General features: G+C 45.7%; 8 protein-coding genes across 8 annotated transcripts; 6 read left to right on the top strand and 2 right to left on the bottom strand.

Moving 5' to 3' along the window:
• Window positions 1–684: 684 nt before the first annotated feature.
• On the top strand, window positions 685–1,350 carry LOC146072778 (histone H1.01-like). Its single transcript, XM_083179970.1, has one exon. The coding sequence runs from the start codon at window positions 685–687 to the stop codon at window positions 1,348–1,350; it is 666 nt and encodes a 221-aa protein (XP_083036096.1).
• Window positions 1,351–3,041: 1,691 nt separating this feature from the next.
• On the top strand, window positions 3,042–3,434 carry LOC146073220 (histone H2A type 1). The gene has a single exon (XM_083180407.1). The coding sequence runs from the start codon at window positions 3,042–3,044 to the stop codon at window positions 3,432–3,434; it is 393 nt and encodes a 130-aa protein (XP_083036533.1).
• Window positions 3,435–6,377: 2,943 nt separating this feature from the next.
• On the bottom strand, window positions 6,378–6,689 carry LOC146073221 (histone H4). The gene has a single exon (XM_083180408.1). The coding sequence runs from the start codon at window positions 6,687–6,689 to the stop codon at window positions 6,378–6,380; it is 312 nt and encodes a 103-aa protein (XP_083036534.1).
• A 2,841-nt stretch (window positions 6,690–9,530) lies between these two features.
• On the top strand, window positions 9,531–10,196 carry LOC146072779 (histone H1.01-like). The gene has a single exon (XM_083179971.1). It carries the CDS (start codon window positions 9,531–9,533, stop codon window positions 10,194–10,196), a length of 666 nt encoding a protein of 221 aa, XP_083036097.1.
• Window positions 10,197–11,887: 1,691 nt separating this feature from the next.
• LOC146073222 (histone H2A type 1) lies at window positions 11,888–12,280 on the top strand. The gene has a single exon (XM_083180409.1). It carries the CDS (start codon window positions 11,888–11,890, stop codon window positions 12,278–12,280), a length of 393 nt encoding a protein of 130 aa, XP_083036535.1.
• A 2,959-nt stretch (window positions 12,281–15,239) lies between these two features.
• Window positions 15,240–15,551, bottom strand: LOC146073223 (histone H4). Its single transcript, XM_083180411.1, has one exon. The coding sequence runs from the start codon at window positions 15,549–15,551 to the stop codon at window positions 15,240–15,242; it is 312 nt and encodes a 103-aa protein (XP_083036537.1).
• Window positions 15,552–18,432: 2,881 nt separating this feature from the next.
• LOC146072780 (histone H1.01-like) lies at window positions 18,433–19,098 on the top strand. Its single transcript, XM_083179972.1, has one exon. It carries the CDS (start codon window positions 18,433–18,435, stop codon window positions 19,096–19,098), a length of 666 nt encoding a protein of 221 aa, XP_083036098.1.
• Window positions 19,099–20,789: 1,691 nt separating this feature from the next.
• LOC146073224 (histone H2A type 1) lies at window positions 20,790–21,182 on the top strand. The gene has a single exon (XM_083180412.1). It carries the CDS (start codon window positions 20,790–20,792, stop codon window positions 21,180–21,182), a length of 393 nt encoding a protein of 130 aa, XP_083036538.1.
• The last annotated feature ends 968 nt before the right edge of the window (window positions 21,183–22,150 follow it).

Below are 22,150 nucleotides of genomic sequence, written 5' to 3' on the forward strand. Positions count from 1 at the left end.
TAAGGTACCATTGTATTCTTTACATGGGTGCTTATTTATAAGGCACCCCTGTATTTTGCACTTATCCTAGGTCTCTAATCTAAGTAGTGCCACAAAGACAGTAGGCATTTAACTCGAGATTGTAACATTATTGGACTTCATGTTACATTGATTGGTATTCAACAGTGTTTGGAACACGAGGGGGTTTTGCATAAATCCTTTTTTTTTTTTTTTCCAAACTCAGCAAAAAAACATAATAAGAGCTGATTACCTGGACGTTAATCAAATTTTATCAAGCAAAAGGAGAGATTGGGAACATGCTGGGATGATCCAGCCTGGTTCTTGTGAGCTGCCAGTGACTGTGCCTGTTCGGCTTTTCAACTACAAGGCTAGCAACGGTCATACAGGGTTAGGGGAAACCGTGAAGTAGTGGTGTGGTGCTGAGAAGCAGTTCTCTGTCCATCTCATACCTTATTAAAGACTATTTTTCTACACTAGGGAAACACAAGATGTGAGAGCAGTTTGTCCCTTACACTCAGACTTTGAAAGGTTTTACACGTCTGATTATTCGGCCAATGAAGACACAGGACGCTTAACTCCTAGCAGCCAATCACAATACAGCTGCAGTGTATATAAAGTACCCGGGACAGTTGCGCTTGTTTTTACTACTACTGCTGTATTTGTTATTCAGAACAGCTCATTGGAATGGCAGAAACTGCACCCGCCGCCGCTGTCCCTCCAGCAGAGGGCGCAGCCAAGAAGAAGAGGCAGCCGAAGAAAGCTGCTGGAGGAGTTAAGAAAAGCGCCAAGTCTTCTGGACCCAGCGTCTCCGAGCTGATCGTAAAAGCCGTGACAGCCTCTAAGGAGCGCAGTGGGGTTTCTCTTGCTGCCCTGAAGAAGGCTCTGGCTGCCGGAGGCTACGATGTGGAGAAGAACAACACCCGCGTCAAACTGGGTGTGAAAAGCTTGGTGACCAAAGGAACTCTCACCCAGGTGAAAGGCACCGGCGCTTCCGGCTCCTTCAAGCTCAATAAGAAGCAGGCGGAGAGCAAGAAGGTCGCCCAGAAGTCTCTGAAGCCCAAGAAACCTGCCGCAAAGAAAGTGTCCAAATCACCGAAAAAGCCCAAGAAAGCTCCGAGTGCAGCCAAGAGCCCGAAGAAGGTGAAGAAACCCACAAAAGCGGCTGTTGCCAAAAGCCCAAAGAAGCCTAAAGCGGTGAAGCCGAAGAAGGCGGCCGCCAAGAGTCCGGCCAAGAAGGCGGCAAAGCCCAAAGCTGCCAAGAGTCCGTCTAAGAAGGCGGCGAAGCCCAAAGCCGCAAAAAGCCCGGCCAAGAAGGCAGCAAAGCCCAAGAAAGCTGCGGCAAAGAAGTGAGGGAAGAGCCGCCGCATCCTCGCTCCCTTGTTATCCCCCAAAGGCTCTTTTCAGAGCCACCCACCCTCTCTCGGCAGAGCTGTAGGCTATTCATTGTGCTTTGTGAAGGAACCGATTATCCGGAGATATAGTAAAATCGGCAAGTCTCAATGGGCATGCCTTGCACGGGGGACACTTCCTGAGTTGGAAATGTAACATAAAAAGAGCGTGATAAAGTAATGACCCATCCGGGACACTGCTTCTCATTGTGTATGTGTGTTACTGTAGGGAACTGGGAGCCTAAGAAGCAGGGTTTCTGTGACTACCTATACATTAATTCAGCGTAACGGAACCCGATGTCCTAGTAGAATAGAGCTGCGGTAATACTGGAGATGGCATCCCTGTATTGCATGAACAGTGAGATGGAACACATATCTAGGAAAACGTCGATCCTTTACCAAATGTGTTCATCTGAGATCCGGATGTGATGTTAAAGTAACCAAATGCTACAATGTAATGACTTTGCAACATTTTTATCCAACCTCATTTTCTAGGTATGCAGCAACTGCAAGGGAAATATCCCAGCTCTAAGGATTGCTTGTTTTAAGCATCAGGCACATCCGTGATATAAGGGACATAATGATCCTGTCCTACATTTGGTACTAGATTTACAAGCCCTGCAAAAGGAAACCTATAACGCGGAGAAGCAGAATAGAAATGCTTCTTCGTGATACAGTGGATACATTAATAGATACACGATAGCTAAAGGGATTTTCAGAGCAGCTAGTAACTTTATATCTGACTGCATTGTACACTCATCCCGGCATAAGGAGCAAAATATATAGATAAAGACAAACAATCAGGATCCAGACCATGTCTATATATAGCCCTAAACTCGCAGCAGTCAGGACATATTAAAAACAGTTACAGCTCGATTAGAGAGGAGGTGGGTGGCTCTTAGAAGAGCCTTTGTGTTGGTGCGGGTGGAAGGGGAAATTACTTGGCGCTGGTGTACTTGGTGACGGCCTTGGTGCCCTCGGACACGGCGTGCTTGGCCAGCTCTCCTGGCAGCAGCAGGCGTACGGCGGTCTGGATCTCCCTGGAGGTGATGGTGGATCGCTTGTTGTAGTGAGCCAGGCGGGAAGCTTCCCCAGCAATGCGCTCAAAGATATCATTAACGAAGGAGTTCATGATGCCCATAGCCTTGGAGGAGATGCCGGTGTCAGGGTGCACCTGCTTCAGCACCTTGTACACATAAATGGCGTAACTCTCCTTCCTGGTCTTTCTGCGCTTCTTCCCATCTTTCTTCTGGGTCTTGGTCACGGCTTTTTTAGAGCCTTTCTTGGGCGCCGGAGCAGACTTGGCTGGATCAGGCATGGTAAATAATCGCCTCTCAGAGCAGATAGAAAATTCTGTCCTGTGTCTGGAGAGAGCGGCTCTATTTATAGGCAGCTTATGCAAACGAGTCTTCCCCGCTGCTGGTAACACTATTGGCTAGAAGAGATGTAGGCGAAACCCCGCCCGCCATTTGCAGATTGGTCTAGTTTCACAGTCACCAATGCAGATCAGGTTCCAGCACAGACCAATCACAGAGCAAGAACTGGACCCTAATGAGTGTGTATATAAGAGGAGGCGCTGTCTCGTGTGCACAGTATTTAGAGTTCGCTCTGTTTCCTTTTCGTTTAAACTTGTCCACTGAAGATCTTAGCAGCATGTCTGGCAGAGGGAAACAAGGCGGCAAGACCCGGGCTAAGGCCAAGACTCGCTCATCTCGGGCCGGTCTCCAATTTCCAGTTGGTCGCGTTCACCGTCTGCTGAGGAAGGGAAACTATGCGGAGCGTGTGGGTGCCGGTGCCCCGGTCTATCTGGCCGCGGTGCTGGAGTATCTGACGGCTGAGATTCTGGAGCTTGCCGGTAACGCTGCCCGCGACAACAAGAAGACCCGCATTATCCCCCGCCACCTGCAGCTGGCTGTACGCAACGATGAAGAGCTTAACAAGCTGTTGGGTGGAGTGACCATCGCCCAAGGAGGTGTACTGCCCAATATCCAGGCCGTGCTGCTGCCCAAGAAGACCGAGAGCCACAAACCGGCCAAGAGCAAGTAATGTGCTGGCAACTGTCTCCCACCACAGATCCCTTGTCCCTGAAACACCACAAAGGCTCTTCTCAGAGCCACCCACGTCTTCCCATGAGAGCTGTGGATACTACCACTGTTTCTATTGTAGCGTTATCTGGCTAAGCAGCGCTCTTATGATCACATTCCATTCATGCACACGATCGTTCAGCAGCATTGTACACATGTACTAGTAGCCTGAACTGTCATAAAGTCCAACTTCTCACACTTTGGGAGCGCTGGTCTAAATAGATGCTCCCTCTGTACACTGCAAATGAGCTCCCTAGAGGAGTGCAAAGCTGAGCGCTGCAAGTCCACTTTGCACCCTCTCTTTACACTAATAAGCTGGTCCTTCCTAGCGAAGCTCGGCTGTGTGTGCGAGCAAGTGTTTTAGTGCGCTCGGCTCAATAGCAGACCTATATGCTGAAAGAGAAACCACTTTATATGGAAATGTCGTAAGAACAATGTTCCCACAATGAACTAGTCCCTGAAATAGACATATTTCTGATACATGTATTTATTTACAGTTTCTTATATAGCGCAGCAGATTCCGTTGCGCTTTACAATAGTAGACAGTGATAAGACAAACTGGGTAACAACAGACAAACTTGGAGGTAGGAGGGCAATGCTGCAAGCTTACAATCTATAGGGATACATAACGATCCTTTGATGAATTGGGGTCTTACTCATCCCAAAATAAGGGTCAACCGAACAAATGTGAGTAGTTACTTGAAGCTATTCTAGGTGAGGAGCAGAGCGGAGAATTCACCAGCATCCTGTTGCTCGGACATTAATACGTCGTTTATGCTTTAGCTCGTTTAGAACGATTTGGTGGCTCTGAAAAGAGCCTTTGTGGTGTTCTCTGTACACGAGTGCTGAGCATCTATGCCCTCTCCCCTCGGATCCTGCGGGCCAGCTGGATGTCTTTGGGCATGATGGTCACCCTCTTGGCGTGGATAGCGCACAGGTTGGTGTCCTCGAAGAGCCCCACCAGGTAAGCCTCGCTGGCCTCTTGCAGGGCCATGACGGCAGAGCTCTGGAAGCGCAGGTCGGTCTTGAAGTCCTGGGCGATCTCACGCACCAGGCGCTGGAAGGGCAACTTGCGGATCAGCAGCTCTGTGGATTTCTGGTAGCGACGGATCTCTCGGAGGGCAACAGTACCTGGCCTGTAACGATGAGGCTTCTTCACGCCGCCGGTAGCTGGGGCGCTCTTCCGGGCAGCCTTGGTTGCAAGCTGTTTGCGGGGAGCTTTCCCGCCAGTGGACTTACGCGCTGTCTGCTTGGTCCTGGCCATGTTTCACAACAAAGAAACTCTGATGCTGCTGCACAATTAGACTGGAAAAGTGTCTGTAAGACTCGTTTTACACTCCCATTTATACAGAGTGCTGCACACTGATTGGAAGATATGTCTCGTCCACCGATTGGTTTACTATAACCGTTTGGAATTTTCAAATATCCCGCCATTTTCATCTTACAATGTGCCACGTTATAGGATGAAATTATCAGAATACGGATAGATAGATAGATAGATAGATAGATAGATAGATAGATAGATAGATAGATAGATAGATAGATAGATAGATAGATAGATAGATAGAACAAACCACATTAGCCTGATATATATATATATATATATATATATATATATATATATATATATTTCTTTCTTTTCAGCTAGGGTGAGCAGGGAATCAAACAGTCAGTTTACTTCTAGATCTCCCGTTCATACGTCTACATCGTCTTTACAGGATCACATCTGCAACTATACAAGTTTCATGTATTTCGACGTGATTAGGTCTATTGTGTAATGTTATGATGGCCAATATGTCGGGCAAAATGAAGAGCTATTTTATCTCTATTCGGAGTCTAAATTTTCGTTTTCAGTATCCTAGAGTATAGTAGATACCTCTTCAGATACAGGAGGCTTTATAGTGTCTTTTAAGAGAACATGGAACAAAGAGATGGGAGCAACCAAACAAAAAAGTTATGAATAAAACATAACTCTACAGCGACTGGCAAAGTGTAATGCCCCAGAGGGCCTGGCGGCGTGGTTTTACCAGGGCTTGTCCCCGCTGGCAAGTCTGCTCTGCAGGCGACGGCAATTTCTTAGAGCTAGTGCCAGGTGAGCTAGTGTCCAGCGGCAGCAGCACAGTGACAGTGTGGACAGCAGCGCCCTCCGCGCAAGCCTGACTAGTTCCTTCACCGTGAGGCTGGAGAGCTGGATCAGCCTCCCCTCATTTCCCACAGCTACTAGATATGACCCTTTACTACCGACTTGTTTTCTGCCTGGGTGACACCATGATGCCTTATACAGGAGCCGGCAACAAAATAACACTTTGGGATTGACATCAATTAATAACAAAACAAAGACTGCACCTTCTAATTCCCTGATTGCATTATATTAATAGAACATTCCTAATACCAATTCGTTTTACGGCTATTTAAAAGGTGGGTCATCTTTGTATTGGACAGAAGTTCATTTTGAAATGTTCATCGGTGTTTTTAAAAGATATTTTCAGCTATTGAGATACAACGAAATATAATCAATATTGTTTTGATAGAAAGATTAAGGACGTGTCTGCGCCCAGCACTGGGTTCCTTTAGTCATTTTACAGTGGAGATTCCCTTAGGGTTCTCCCATTAGACGGCCACACATCCCCCCCTAGTATTCTAACTATGTGAGCTTAATATATACCAGCGCCCCGTTTACGCTTGAATTATTCGCTTTATGCACCCCACTATAGCTGGGTTTCGTTACACAGAATTACTTGTGGTCACCAATTTACCCTGCCCCAAACAAAGCACACTCCCCGGTGTGGAGTCGGGACACTGTCCCGAGCAGCAATGTAGTGATATTAGCTCTTTTCTAGAATAGATGGGTGGCCCTGAGAAGGACCTTTGTGTGGGTGTGGATATTAGATTGCGCCTCAATAGTTTAACCCCCGAATCCATAGAGTGTGCGGCCCTGGCGCTTGAGAGCATAGACCACGTCCATAGCGGTGACAGTCTTCCTCTTGGCGTGCTCAGTGTAGGTGACGGCGTCCCGGATCACGTTCTCCAGGAAGACCTTCAGAACCCCACGGGTCTCCTCATAGATAAGTCCGGAGATGCGCTTCACACCTCCTCGCCGGGCAAGGCGGCGGATGGCAGGCTTGGTGATCCCCTGGATGTTATCTCGCAACACCTTCCTGTGGCGCTTGGCGCCTCCTTTCCCAAGCCCCTTACCACCTTTGCCTCTGCCAGACATAATGCTTCCTGATGTATGCTAGATACAAAGAGAAAATGTGTGTGCTGTTGCTGCGGTATTGGCATTTTCTTATACTGTGAAAGCGGACCTAGGAGGAAACTGCATGGCTATGAGGGCGGAGTCATCACTAACCCTCCCACATTCGGATCATTGGGTGAACATGCTGAAATGGGGAGACACAAATATCACTTTTAGCCCAACGCTACTGCTGCAAATGTTGGTCTCTTCTACAGGAACTCATCCTGTATACATGCAGTGATTAACTAGCAGATTGTATGTGTCTAATGATATTCGTTTTCCCCACGTCCAATGCTTAGTTGCACGGTGAGAGAAACCAGTAGCAAAATGAAATAAATCTAAATGGCACGTTATTAGTCGTTATTAGTATTTAGTATTGCATTTATTTGCCTAAAACCATCTCTCTTTCTCAATCCATGTCTCTCCCTGACACCTTCTGTTTCTACTCCTTTCTCTCCCGGGTACCCTCTCTCACCTTTAGCTCTCCCTGGCAACCTCTTCTCACTCCTTATATCTACCTGATATCCTGTCTCAGTCTCATCCTCTCTCATTCTCTCTCTCATTCTCTCTCTTTCTCATTCTCTCTCTCTCTCATTCTCTCTCTCTCTCATTCTCTCTCTCATTCTTCCATTTGCTCTCTCATTATCTCTCTCATTCTTTCATTATCTCTCTCTCTCATTCTCTATCTCTCTCTCATTATTTCATTCTCCATCTCTCTCATTCACTCATTCTATCTCTCTTTCATTCTCTCTCTCTCTCATTCTTTCATTCAGTGTCTGATCTGAAATACACACACACATACTTGTTAATTTGAAAAATGTATACCATGTGTTAAAGATTATTATCATGCCCATGGCTCTTGAAAAGGAGTGCAGGTGGAAAAGTGTTTGGAACTACATGGTCTCAGATGGCAAAGCTTGGGGCCACCGTTCTTTTGCTCTTAAAATGCCATATCCATTAAGTACCCGTCAATTCTAAATATGTATAGTTTTGTTGTGTTTTTTTTAGCAGCGAATGGGATGTTAGCATATGACTGAAATGGGAGGCAGTTGTTCTCTTGCGTATACAAAGGTAGCGGATGATAGACCAGCGCCAGAACATTGACACCAGTCATTATGAAATAACACAATCTTTACAACCCAAACTCCAAATTTAGCGTTACCATTGTCACATGAGTTAGGCTGGTGGCGTGGATTGGGACAGGGTAAGGGAGGGAGAGGCTGCAAAATTTGAAAATACGGTGCGGTTGATTGGAGTTGTAGGCCACAGAGAGGGAGGGTTAATTGGAGGGAGTACAGAAAGTTAGTATACTTACGCTGGTACTGGGGCCTTTGAGATGATTGACTTCGTGCTTTTGCCACCAGTATTATCAGTGCTAAGGTCCCATTACTAAACCGGTAGAAACGTTGAAATACATCAATGTAAAAAAATAAAAATAAAAATAACTATACACAGAATGTAGTATGTATGTATATGTATATATATATATATATATATATATATATATATATATATATATATATATATATATATATATATGTTTCTATTTATAATTTAATTATTAAGTCATTAAACATACATTTATATGGCAAGCATCAGTTGTCATATTGTGAGTGGCATTAGAATTGAAATTCAGCAGAAACAAATCTCCAGGCAGTGCTTGACCATTTGATACTAAAAGGATACAATAAAAAGTTGTATGCAACTGTTGCTATTCTATTGAAACATTGATGGATACAATCTTAGCAAAGAATCAAGTTAGACCACAAGCTAGACCTCATTGTTTCTGAGAATGAACTTTAAAGGTTTTCTCAGTGGAAATGTCAATCAGATTAGGTACAGATCTAGAGGAACAGTATATATATATATATATATATATATATATATATATATATATATATATAGATAGATAGATAGATAGATAGATAGATAGATAGATAGATAGATATTTAATTTAGCAGAATTTGACTTGCTTGAAATTACGTTACTAAATTTGCACTTATCTTACTCTTGTAATAAGGGGGTGGGGTGACAAGAATATATGTATTTTATAGGAATACAGCAGATAGATTAAAATATCAATGCACTTTTTGAGACTTGGTGTGATCTTGTGATGTGAATGAATTGATCTTAATTTAATATAAGGTACCATTGTATTCTTTACATGGGTGCTTATTTATAAGGCACCCCTGTATTTTGCACTTATCCTAGGTCTCTAATCTAAGTAGTGCCACAAAGATAGTAGGCATTTAACTCGAGATTGTAACATTATTGGACTTCATGTTACATTGATTGGTATTCAACAGTGTTTGGAACACGAGGGGGTTTTGCATAAATCCTTTTTTTTTTTTTCCAAACTCAGCAAAAAAACATAATAAGAGCTGATTACCTGGACGTTAATCAAATTTTATCAAGCAAAAGGAGAGATTGGGAACATGCTGGGATGATCCAGCCTGGTTCTTGTGAGCTGCCAGTGACTGTGCCTGTTCGGCTTTTCAACTACAAGGCTAGCAACGGTCATACAGGGTTAGGGGAAACCGTGAAGTAGTGGTGTGGTGCTGAGAAGCAGTTCTCTGTCCATCTCATACCTTATTAAAGACTATTTTTCTACACTAGGGAAACACAAGATGTGAGAGCAGTTTGTCCCTTACACTCAGACTTGGAAAGGTTTTACACGTCTGATTATTCGGCCAATGAAGACACAGGACGCTTAACTCCTAGCAGCCAATCACAATACAGCTGCAGTGTATATAAAGTACCCGGGACAGTTGCGCTTGTTTTTACTACTACTGCTGTATTTGTTATTCAGAACAGCTCATTGGAATGGCAGAAACTGCACCCGCCGCCGCTGTCCCTCCAGCAGAGGGCGCAGCCAAGAAGAAGAGGCAGCCGAAGAAAGCTGCTGGAGGAGTTAAGAAAAGCGCCAAGTCTTCTGGACCCAGCGTCTCCGAGCTGATCGTAAAAGCCGTGACAGCCTCTAAGGAGCGCAGTGGGGTTTCTCTTGCTGCCCTGAAGAAGGCTCTGGCTGCCGGAGGCTACGATGTGGAGAAGAACAACACCCGCGTCAAACTGGGTGTGAAAAGCTTGGTGACCAAAGGAACTCTCACCCAGGTGAAAGGCACCGGCGCTTCCGGCTCCTTCAAGCTCAATAAGAAGCAGGCGGAGAGCAAGAAGGTCGCCCAGAAGTCTCTGAAGCCCAAGAAACCTGCCGCAAAGAAAGTGGCCAAATCACCGAAAAAGCCCAAGAAAGCTCCGAGTGCAGCCAAGAGCCCGAAGAAGGTGAAGAAACCCACAAAAGCGGCTGTTGCCAAAAGCCCAAAGAAGCCTAAAGCGGTGAAGCCGAAGAAGGCGGCCGCCAAGAGTCCGGCCAAGAAGGCGGCAAAGCCCAAAGCTGCCAAGAGTCCGTCTAAGAAGGCGGCGAAGCCCAAAGCCGCAAAAAGCCCGGCCAAGAAGGCAGCAAAGCCCAAGAAAGCTGCGGCAAAGAAGTGAGGGAAGAGCCGCCGCATCCTCGCTCCCTTGTTATCCCCCAAAGGCTCTTTTCAGAGCCACCCACCCTCTCTCGGCAGAGCTGTAGGCTATTCATTGTGCTTTGTGAAGGAACCGATTATCCGGAGATATAGTAAAATCGGCAAGTCTCAATGGGCATGCCTTGCACGGGGGACACTTCCTGAGTTGGAAATGTAACATAAAAAGAGCGTGATAAAGTAATGACCCATCCGGGACACTGCTTCTCATTGTGTATGTGTGTTACTGTAGGGAACTGGGAGCCTAAGAAGCAGGGTTTCTGTGACTACCTATACATTAATTCAGCGTAACGGAACCCGATGTCCTAGTAGAATAGAGCTGCGGTAATACTGGAGATGGCATCCCTGTATTGCATGAACAGTGAGATGGAACACATATCTAGGAAAACGTCGATCCTTTACCAAATGTGTTCATCTGAGATCCGGATGTGATGTTAAAGTAACCAAATGCTACAATGTAATGACTTTGCAACATTTTTATCCAACCTCATTTTCTAGGTATGCAGCAACTGCAAGGGAAATATCCCAGCTCTAAGGATTGCTTGTTTTAAGCATCAGGCACATCCGTGATATAAGGGACATAATGATCCTGTCCTACATTTGGTACTAGATTTACAAGCCCTGCAAAAGGAAACCTATAACGCGGAGAAGCAGAATAGAAATGCTTCTTCGTGATACAGTGGATACATTAATAGATACACGATAGCTAAAGGGATTTTCAGAGCAGCTAGTAACTTTATATCTGACTGCATTGTACACTCATCCCGGCATAAGGAGCAAAATATATAGATAAAGACAAACAATCAGGATCCAGACCATGTCTATATATAGCCCTAAACTCGCAGCAGTCAGGACATATTAAAAACAGTTACAGCTCGATTAGAGAGGAGGTGGGTGGCTCTTAGAAGAGCCTTTGTGTTGGTGCGGGTGGAAGGGGAAATTACTTGGCGCTGGTGTACTTGGTGACGGCCTTGGTGCCCTCGGACACGGCGTGCTTGGCCAGCTCTCCTGGCAGCAGCAGGCGTACGGCGGTCTGGATCTCCCTGGAGGTGATGGTGGATCGCTTGTTGTAGTGAGCCAGGCGGGAAGCTTCCCCAGCAATGCGCTCAAAGATATCATTAACGAAGGAGTTCATGATGCCCATAGCCTTGGAGGAGATGCCGGTGTCAGGGTGCACCTGCTTCAGCACCTTGTACACATAAATGGCGTAACTCTCCTTCCTGGTCTTTCTGCGCTTCTTCCCATCTTTCTTCTGGGTCTTGGTCACGGCTTTTTTAGAGCCTTTCTTGGGCGCCGGAGCAGACTTGGCTGGATCAGGCATGGTAAATAATCGCCTCTCAGAGCAGATAGAAAATTCTGTCCTGTGTCTGGAGAGAGCGGCTCTATTTATAGGCAGCTTATGCAAACGAGTCTTCCTCGCTGCTGGTAACACTATTGGCTAGAAGAGATGTAGGCGAAACCCCGCCCGCCATTTGCAGATTGGTCTAGTTTCACAGTCACCAATGCAGATCAGGTTCCAGCACAGACCAATCACAGAGCAAGAACTGGACCCTAATGAGTGTGTATATAAGAGGAGGCGCTGTCTCGTGTGCACAGTATTTAGAGTTCGCTCTGTTTCCTTTTCGTTTAAACTTGTCCACTGAAGATCTTAGCAGCATGTCTGGCAGAGGGAAACAAGGCGGCAAGACCCGGGCTAAGGCCAAGACTCGCTCATCTCGGGCCGGTCTCCAATTTCCAGTTGGTCGCGTTCACCGTCTGCTGAGGAAGGGAAACTATGCGGAGCGTGTGGGTGCCGGTGCCCCGGTCTATCTGGCCGCGGTGCTGGAGTATCTGACGGCTGAGATTCTGGAGCTTGCCGGTAACGCTGCCCGCGACAACAAGAAGACCCGCATTATCCCCCGCCACCTGCAGCTGGCTGTACGCAACGATGAAGAGCTTAACAAGCTGTTGGGTGGAGTGACCATCGCCCAAGGAGGTGTACTGCCCAATATCCAGGCCGTGCTGCTGCCCAAGAAGACCGAGAGCCACAAACCGGCCAAGAGCAAGTAATGTGCTGGTAACTGTCTCCCACCACAGATCCCTTGTCCCTGAAACACCACAAAGGCTCTTCTCAGAGCCACCCACGTCTTCCCATGAGAGCTGTGGATACTACCACTGTTTCTATTGTAGCGTTATCTGGCTAAGCAGCGCTCTTATGATCACATTCCATTCATGCACACGATCGTTCAGCAGCATTGTACACATGTACTAGTAGCCTGAACTGTCATAAAGTCCAACTTCTCACACTTTGGGAGCGCTGGTCTAAATAGATGCTCCCTCTGTACACTGCAAATGAGCTCCCTAGAGGAGTGCAAAGCTGAGCGCTGCAAGTCCACTTTGCACCCTCTCTTTACACTAATAAGCTGGTCCTTCCTAGCGAAGCTCGGCTGTGTGTGCGAGCAAGTGTTTTAGTGCGCTCGGCTCAATAGCAGACCTATATGCTGAAAGAGAAACCACTTTATATGGAAATGTCGTAAGAACAATGTTCCCACAATGAACTAGTCCCTGAAATAGACATATTTCTGATACATGTATTTATTTACAGTTTCTTATATAGCGCAGCAGATTCCGTTGCGCTTTACAATAGTAGACAGTGATAAGACAAACTGGGTAACAGACAAACTTGGAGGTAGGAGGGCAATGCTGCAAGCTTACAATCTATAGGGATACATAACGATCCTTTGATGAATTGGGGTCTTACTCATCCCAAAATAAGGGTCAACCGAACAAATGTGAGTAGTTACTTGAAGCTATTCTAGGTGAGGAGCAGAGCGGAGAATTCACCAGCATCCTGTTGCTCGGACATTAATACGTCGTTTATGCTTTAGCTCGTTTAGAACGATTTGGTGGCTCTGAAAAGAGCCTTTGTGGTGTTCTCTGTACACGAGTGCTGAGCATCTATGCCCTCTCCCCTCGGATCCTGCGGGCCAGCTGGATGTCTTTGGGCATGATGGTCACCCTCTTGGCGTGGATAGCGCACAGGTTGGTGTCCTCGAAGAGCCCCACCAGGTAAGCCTCGCTGGCCTCTTGCAGGGCCATGACGGCAGAGCTCTGGAAGCGCAGGTCGGTCTTGAAGTCCTGGGCGATCTCACGCACCAGGCGCTGGAAGGGCAACTTGCGGATCAGCAGCTCTGTGGATTTCTGGTAGCGACGGATCTCTCGGAGGGCAACAGTACCTGGCCTGTAACGATGAGGCTTCTTCACGCCGCCGGTAGCTGGGGCGCTCTTCCGGGCAGCCTTGGTTGCAAGCTGTTTGCGGGGAGCTTTCCCGCCAGTGGACTTACGCGCTGTCTGCTTGGTCCTGGCCATGTTTCACAACAAAGAAACTCTGATGCTGCTGCACAATTAGACTGGAAAAGTGTCTGTAAGACTCGTTTTACACTCCCATTTATACAGAGTGCTGCACACTGATTGGAAGATATGTCTCGTCCACCGATTGGTTTACTATAACCGTTTGGAATTTTCAAATATCCCGCCATTTTCATCTTACAATGTGCCACGTTATAGGATGAAATTATCAGAATACGGATAGATAGATAGATAGATAGATAGATAGATAGATAGATAGATAGATAGATAGATAGATAGATAGATAGATAGATAGATAGATAGATGATAGATAGATAGATAGATAGATAGAACAAACCACATTAGCCTGATATATATATATATATATATATATATATATATATATTTCTTTCTTTTCAGCTAGGGTGAGCAGGGAATCAAACAGTCAGTTTACTTCTAGATCTCCCGTTCATACGTCTACATCGTCTTTACAGGATCACATCTGCAACTATACAAGTTTCATGTATTTCGACGTGATTAGGTCTATTGTGTAATGTTATGATGGCCAATATGTCGGGCAAAATGAAGAGCTATTTTATCTCTATTCGGAGTCTAAATTTTCGTTTTCAGTATCCTAGAGTATAGTAGATACCTCTTCAGATACAGGAGGCTTTATAGTGTCTTTTAAGAGAACATGGAACAAAGAGATGGGAGCAACCAAACAAAAAAGTTATGAATAAAACATAACTCTACAGCGACTGGCAAAGTGTAATGCCCCAGAGGGCCTGGCGGCGTGGTTTTACCAGGGCTTGTCCCCGCTGGCAAGTCTGCTCTGCAGGCGACGGCAATTTCTTAGAGCTAGTGCCAGGTGAGCTAGTGTCCAGCGGCAGCAGCACAGTGACAGTGTGGACAGCAGCGCCCTCCGCGCAAGCCTGACTAGTTCCTTCACCGTGAGGCTGGAGAGCTGGATCAGCCTCCCCTCATTTCCCACAGCTACTAGATATGACCCTTTACTACCGACTTGTTTTCTGCCTGGGTGACACCATGATGCCTTATACAGGAGCCGGCAACAAAATAACACTTTGGGATTGACATCAATTAATAACAAAACAAAGACTGCACCTTCTAATTCCCTGATTGCATTATATTAATAGAACATTCCTAATACCAATTCGTTTTACGGCTATTTAAAAGGTGGGTCATCTTTGTATTGGACAGAAGTTCATTTTGAAATGTTCATCGGTGTTTTTAAAAGATATTTTCAGCTATTGAGATACAACGAAATATAATCAATATTGTTTTGATAGAAAGATTAAGGACGTGTCTGCGCCCAGCACTGGGTTCCTTTAGTCATTTTACAGTGGAGATTCCCTTAGGGTTCTCCCATTAGACGGCCACACATCCCCCCCTAGTATTCTAACTATGTGAGCTTAATATATACCAGCGCCCCGTTTACGCTTGAATTATTCGCTTTATGCACCCCACTATAGCTGGGTTTCGTTACACAGAATTACTTGTGGTCACCAATTTACCCTGCCCCAAACAAAGCACACTCCCCGGTGTGGAGTCGGGACACTGTCCCGAGCAGCAATGTAGTGATATTAGCTCTTTTCTAGAATAGATGGGTGGCCCTGAGAAGGACCTTTGTGTGGGTGTGGATATTAGATTGCGCCTCAATAGTTTAACCCCCGAATCCATAGAGTGTGCGGCCCTGGCGCTTGAGAGCATAGACCACGTCCATAGCGGTGACAGTCTTCCTCTTGGCGTGCTCAGTGTAGGTGACGGCGTCCCGGATCACGTTCTCCAGGAAGACCTTCAGAACCCCACGGGTCTCCTCATAGATAAGTCCGGAGATGCGCTTCACACCTCCTCGCCGGGCAAGGCGGCGGATGGCAGGCTTGGTGATCCCCTGGATGTTATCTCGCAACACCTTCCTGTGGCGCTTGGCGCCTCCTTTCCCAAGCCCCTTACCACCTTTGCCTCTGCCAGACATAATGCTTCCTGATGTATGCTAGATACAAAGAGAAAATGTGTGTGCTGTTGCTGCGGTATTGGCATTTTCTTATACTGTGAAAGCGGACCTAGGAGGAAACTGCATGGCTATGAGGGCGGAGTCATCACTAACCCTCCCACATTCGGATCATTGGGTGAACATGCTGAAATGGGGAGACACAAATATCACTTTTAGCCCAACGCTACTGCTGCAAATGTTGGTCTCTTCTACAGGAACTCATCCTGTATACATGCAGTGATTAACTAGCAGATTGTATGTGTCTAATGATATTCGTTTTCCCCACGTCCAATGCTTAGTTGCACGGTGAGAGAAACCAGTAGCAAAATGAAATAAATCTAAATGGCACGTTATTAGTCGTTATTAGTATTTAGTATTGCATTTATTTGCCTAAAACCATCTCTCTTTCTCAATCCATGTCTCTCCCTGACACCTTCTGTTTCTACTCCTTTCTCTCCCGGGTACCCTCTCTCACCTTTAGCTCTCCCTGGCAACCTCTTCTCACTCCTTATATCTACCTGATATCCTGTCTCAGTCTCATCCTCTCTCATTCTCTCTCTCATTCTCTCTCTTTCTCATTCTCTCTCTCTCTCATTCTCTCTCTCTCTCATTCTCTCTCTCATTCTTCCATTTGCTCTCTCATTATCTCTCTCATTCTTTCATTATCTCTCTCTCTCATTCTCTATCTCTCTCTCATTATTTCATTCTCCATCTCTCTCATTCACTCATTCTATCTCTCTTTCATTCTCTCTCTCATTCTTTCATTCAGTGTCTGATCTGAAATACACACACACATACTTGTTAATTTGAAAAATGTATACCATGTGTTAAAGATTATTATCATGCCCATGGCTCTTGAAAAGGAGTGCAGGTGGAAAAGTGTTTGGAACTACATGGTCTCAGATGGCAAAGCTTGGGGCCACCGTTCTTTTGCTCTTAAAATGCCATATCCATTAAGTACCCGTCAATTCTAAATATGTATAGTTTTGTTGTGTTTTTTTTAGCAGCGAATGGGATGTTAGCATATGACTGAAATGGGAGGCAGTTGTTCTCTTGCGTATACAAAGGTAGCGGATGATAGACCAGCGCCAGAACATTGACACCAGTCATTATGAAATAACACAATCTTTACAACCCAAACTCCAAATTTAGCGTTACCATTGTCACATGAGTTAGGCTGGTGGCGTGGATTGGGACAGGGTAAGGGAGGGAGAGGCTGCAAAATTTGAAAATACGGTGCGGTTGATTGGAGTTGTAGGCCACAGAGAGGGAGGGTTAATTGGAGGGAGTACAGAAAGTTAGTATACTTACGCTGGTACTGGGGCCTTTGAGATGATTGACTTCGTGCTTTTGCCACCAGTATTATCAGTGCTAAGGTCCCATTACTAAACCGGTAGAAACGTTGAAATACATCAATGTAAAAAAATAAAAATAAAAATAACTATACACAGAATGTAGTATGTATGTATATGTATATATATATATATATATATATATATATATATATATATATATATATATATATATATATATATATATATATATATATGTTTCTATTTATAATTTAATTATTAAGTCATTAAACATACATTTATATGGCAAGCATCAGTTGTCATATTGTGAGTGGCATTAGAATTGAAATTCAGCAGAAACAAATCTCCAGGCAGTGCTTGACCATTTGATACTAAAAGGATACAATAAAAAGTTGTATGCAACTGTTGCTATTCTATTGAAACATTGATGGATACAATCTTAGCAAAGAATCAAGTTAGACCACAAGCTAGACCTCATTGTTTCTGAGAATGAACTTTAAAGGTTTTCTCAGTGGAAATGTCAATCAGATTAGGTACAGATCTAGAGGAACAGTATATATATATATATATATATATATATATATATATATATATATATATATAGATAGATAGATAGATAGATAGATAGATAGATAGATAGATAGATAGATAGATAGATAGATAGATAGATAGATATTTAATTTAGCAGAATTTGACTTGCTTGAAATTACGTTACTAAATTTGCACTTATCTTACTCTTGTAATAAGGGGGTGGGGTGACAAGAATATATGTATTTTATAGGAATACAGCAGATAGATTAAAATATCAATGCACTTTTTGAGACTTGGTGTGATCTTGTGATGTGAATGAATTGATCTTAATTTAATATAAGGTACCATTGTATTCTTTACATGGGTGCTTATTTATAAGGCACCCCTGTATTTTGCACTTATCCTAGGTCTCTAATCTAAGTAGTGCCACAAAGATAGTAGGCATTTAACTCGAGATTGTAACATTATTGGACTTCATGTTACATTGATTGGTATTCAACAGTGTTTGGAACACGAGGGGGTTTTGCATAAATCCTTTTTTTTTTTTTCCAAACTCAGCAAAAAAACATAATAAGAGCTGATTACCTGGACGTTAATCAAATTTTATCAAGCAAAAGGAGAGATTGGGAACATGCTGGGATGATCCAGCCTGGTTCTTGTGAGCTGCCAGTGACTGTGCCTGTTCGGCTTTTCAACTACAAGGCTAGCAACGGTCATACAGGGTTAGGGGAAACCGTGAAGTAGTGGTGTGGTGCTGAGAAGCAGTTCTCTGTCCATCTCATACCTTATTAAAGACTATTTTTCTACACTAGGGAAACACAAGATGTGAGAGCAGTTTGTCCCTTACACTCAGACTTGGAAAGGTTTTACACGTCTGATTATTCGGCCAATGAAGACACAGGACGCTTAACTCCTAGCAGCCAATCACAATACAGCTGCAGTGTATATAAAGTACCCGGGACAGTTGCGCTTGTTTTTACTACTACTGCTGTATTTGTTATTCAGAACAGCTCATTGGAATGGCAGAAACTGCACCCGCCGCCGCTGTCCCTCCAGCAGAGGGCGCAGCCAAGAAGAAGAGGCAGCCGAAGAAAGCTGCTGGAGGAGTTAAGAAAAGCGCCAAGTCTTCTGGACCCAGCGTCTCCGAGCTGATCGTAAAAGCCGTGACAGCCTCTAAGGAGCGCAGTGGGGTTTCTCTTGCTGCCCTGAAGAAGGCTCTGGCTGCCGGAGGCTACGATGTGGAGAAGAACAACACCCGCGTCAAACTGGGTGTGAAAAGCTTGGTGACCAAAGGAACTCTCACCCAGGTGAAAGGCACCGGCGCTTCCGGCTCCTTCAAGCTCAATAAGAAGCAGGCGGAGAGCAAGAAGGTCGCCCAGAAGTCTCTGAAGCCCAAGAAACCTGCCGCAAAGAAAGTGGCCAAATCACCGAAAAAGCCCAAGAAAGCTCCGAGTGCAGCCAAGAGCCCGAAGAAGGTGAAGAAACCCACAAAAGCGGCTGTTGCCAAAAGCCCAAAGAAGCCTAAAGCGGTGAAGCCGAAGAAGGCGGCCGCCAAGAGTCCGGCCAAGAAGGCGGCAAAGCCCAAAGCTGCCAAGAGTCCGTCTAAGAAGGCGGCGAAGCCCAAAGCCGCAAAAAGCCCGGCCAAGAAGGCAGCAAAGCCCAAGAAAGCTGCGGCAAAGAAGTGAGGGAAGAGCCGCCGCATCCTCGCTCCCTTGTTATCCCCCAAAGGCTCTTTTCAGAGCCACCCACCCTCTCTCGGCAGAGCTGTAGGCTATTCATTGTGCTTTGTGAAGGAACGGATTATCCGGAGATATAGTAAAATCGGCAAGTCTCAATGGGCATGCCTTGCACGGGGGACACTTCCTGAGTTGGAAATGTAACATAAAAAGAGCGTGATAAAGTAATGACCCATCCGGGACACTGCTTCTCATTGTGTATGTGTGTTACTGTAGGGAACTGGGAGCCTAAGAAGCAGGGTTTCTGTGACTACCTATACATTAATTCAGCGTAACGGAACCCGATGTCCTAGTAGAATAGAGCTGCGGTAATACTGGAGATGGCATCCCTGTATTGCATGAACAGTGAGATGGAACACATATCTAGGAAAACGTCGATCCTTTACCAAATGTGTTCATCTGAGATCCGGATGTGATGTTAAAGTAACCAAATGCTACAATGTAATGACTTTGCAACATTTTTATCCAACCTCATTTTCTAGGTATGCAGCAACTGCAAGGGAAATATCCCAGCTCTAAGGATTGCTTGTTTTAAGCATCAGGCACATCCGTGATATAAGGGACATAATGATCCTGTCCTACATTTGGTACTAGATTTACAAGCCCTGCAAAAGGAAACCTATAACGCGGAGAAGCAGAATAGAAATGCTTCTTCGTGATACAGTGGATACATTAATAGATACACGATAGCTAAAGGGATTTTCAGAGCAGCTAGTAACTTTATATCTGACTGCATTGTACACTCATCCCGGCATAAGGAGCAAAATATATAGATAAAGACAAACAATCAGGATCCAGACCATGTCTATATATAGCCCTAAACTCGCAGCAGTCAGGACATATTAAAAACAGTTACAGCTCGATTAGAGAGGAGGTGGGTGGCTCTTAGAAGAGCCTTTGTGTTGGTGCGGGTGGAAGGGGAAATTACTTGGCGCTGGTGTACTTGGTGACGGCCTTGGTGCCCTCGGACACGGCGTGCTTGGCCAGCTCTCCTGGCAGCAGCAGGCGTACGGCGGTCTGGATCTCCCTGGAGGTGATGGTGGATCGCTTGTTGTAGTGAGCCAGGCGGGAAGCTTCCCCAGCAATGCGCTCAAAGATATCATTAACGAAGGAGTTCATGATGCCCATAGCCTTGGAGGAGATGCCGGTGTCAGGGTGCACCTGCTTCAGCACCTTGTACACATAAATGGCGTAACTCTCCTTCCTGGTCTTTCTGCGCTTCTTCCCATCTTTCTTCTGGGTCTTGGTCACGGCTTTTTTAGAGCCTTTCTTGGGCGCCGGAGCAGACTTGGCTGGATCAGGCATGGTAAATAATCGCCTCTCAGAGCAGATAGAAAATTCTGTCCTGTGTCTGGAGAGAGCGGCTCTATTTATAGGCAGCTTATGCAAACGAGTCTTCCTCGCTGCTGGTAACACTATTGGCTAGAAGAGATGTAGGCGAAACCCCGCCCGCCATTTGCAGATTGGTCTAGTTTCACAGTCACCAATGCAGATCAGGTTCCAGCACAGACCAATCACAGAGCAAGAACTGGACCCTAATGAGTGTGTATATAAGAGGAGGCGCTGTCTCGTGTGCACAGTATTTAGAGTTCGCTCTGTTTCCTTTTCGTTTAAACTTGTCCACTGAAGATCTTAGCAGCATGTCTGGCAGAGGGAAACAAGGCGGCAAGACCCGGGCTAAGGCCAAGACTCGCTCATCTCGGGCCGGTCTCCAATTTCCAGTTGGTCGCGTTCACCGTCTGCTGAGGAAGGGAAACTATGCGGAGCGTGTGGGTGCCGGTGCCCCGGTCTATCTGGCCGCGGTGCTGGAGTATCTGACGGCTGAGATTCTGGAGCTTGCCGGTAACGCTGCCCGCGACAACAAGAAGACCCGCATTATCCCCCGCCACCTGCAGCTGGCTGTACGCAACGATGAAGAGCTTAACAAGCTGTTGGGTGGAGTGACCATCGCCCAAGGAGGTGTACTGCCCAATATCCAGGCCGTGCTGCTGCCCAAGAAGACCGAGAGCCACAAACCGGCCAAGAGCAAGTAATGTGCTGGCAACTGTCTCCCACCACAGATCCCTTGTCCCTGAAACACCACAAAGGCTCTTCTCAGAGCCACCCACGTCTTCCCATGAGAGCTGTGGATACTACCACTGTTTCTATTGTAGCGTTATCTGGCTAAGCAGCGCTCTTATGATCACATTCCATTCATGCACACGATCGTTCAGCAGCATTGTACACATGTACTAGTAGCCTGAACTGTCATAAAGTCCAACTTCTCACACTTTGGGAGCGCTGGTCTAAATAGATGCTCCCTCTGTACACTGCAAATGAGCTCCCTAGAGGAGTGCAAAGCTGAGCGCTGCAAGTCCACTTTGCACCCTCTCTTTACACTAATAAGCTGGTCCTTCCTAGCGAAGCTCGGCTGTGTGTGCGAGCAAGTGTTTTAGTGCGCTCGGCTCAATAGCAGACCTATATGCTGAAAGAGAAACCACTTTATATGGAAATGTCGTAAGAACAATGTTCCCACAATGAACTAGTCCCTGAAATAGACATATTTCTGATACATGTATTTATTTACAGTTTCTTATATAGCGCAGCAGATTCCGTTGCGCTTTACAATAGTAGACAGTGATAAGACAAACTGGGTAACAGACAAACTTGGAGGTAGGAGGGCAATGCTGCAAGCTTACAATCTATAGGGATACATAACGATCCTTTGATGAATTGGGGTCTTACTCATCCCAAAATAAGGGTCAACCGAACAAATGTGAGTAGTTACTTGAAGCTATTCTAGGTGAGGAGCAGAGCGGAGAATTCACCAGCATCCTGTTGCTCGGACATTAATACGTCGTTTATGCTTTAGCTCGTTTAGAACGATTTGGTGGCTCTGAAAAGAGCCTTTGTGGTGTTCTCTGTACACGAGTGCTGAGCATCTATGCCCTCTCCCCTCGGATCCTGCGGGCCAGCTGGATGTCTTTGGGCATGATGGTCACCCTCTTGGCGTGGATAGCGC

Source organism: Crinia signifera, chromosome 4 (genome assembly GCF_055691185.1).
Source record: "Crinia signifera chromosome 4, ASM5569118v1, whole genome shotgun sequence".
NCBI lineage: Eukaryota > Metazoa > Chordata > Amphibia > Anura > Myobatrachidae > Crinia > Crinia signifera.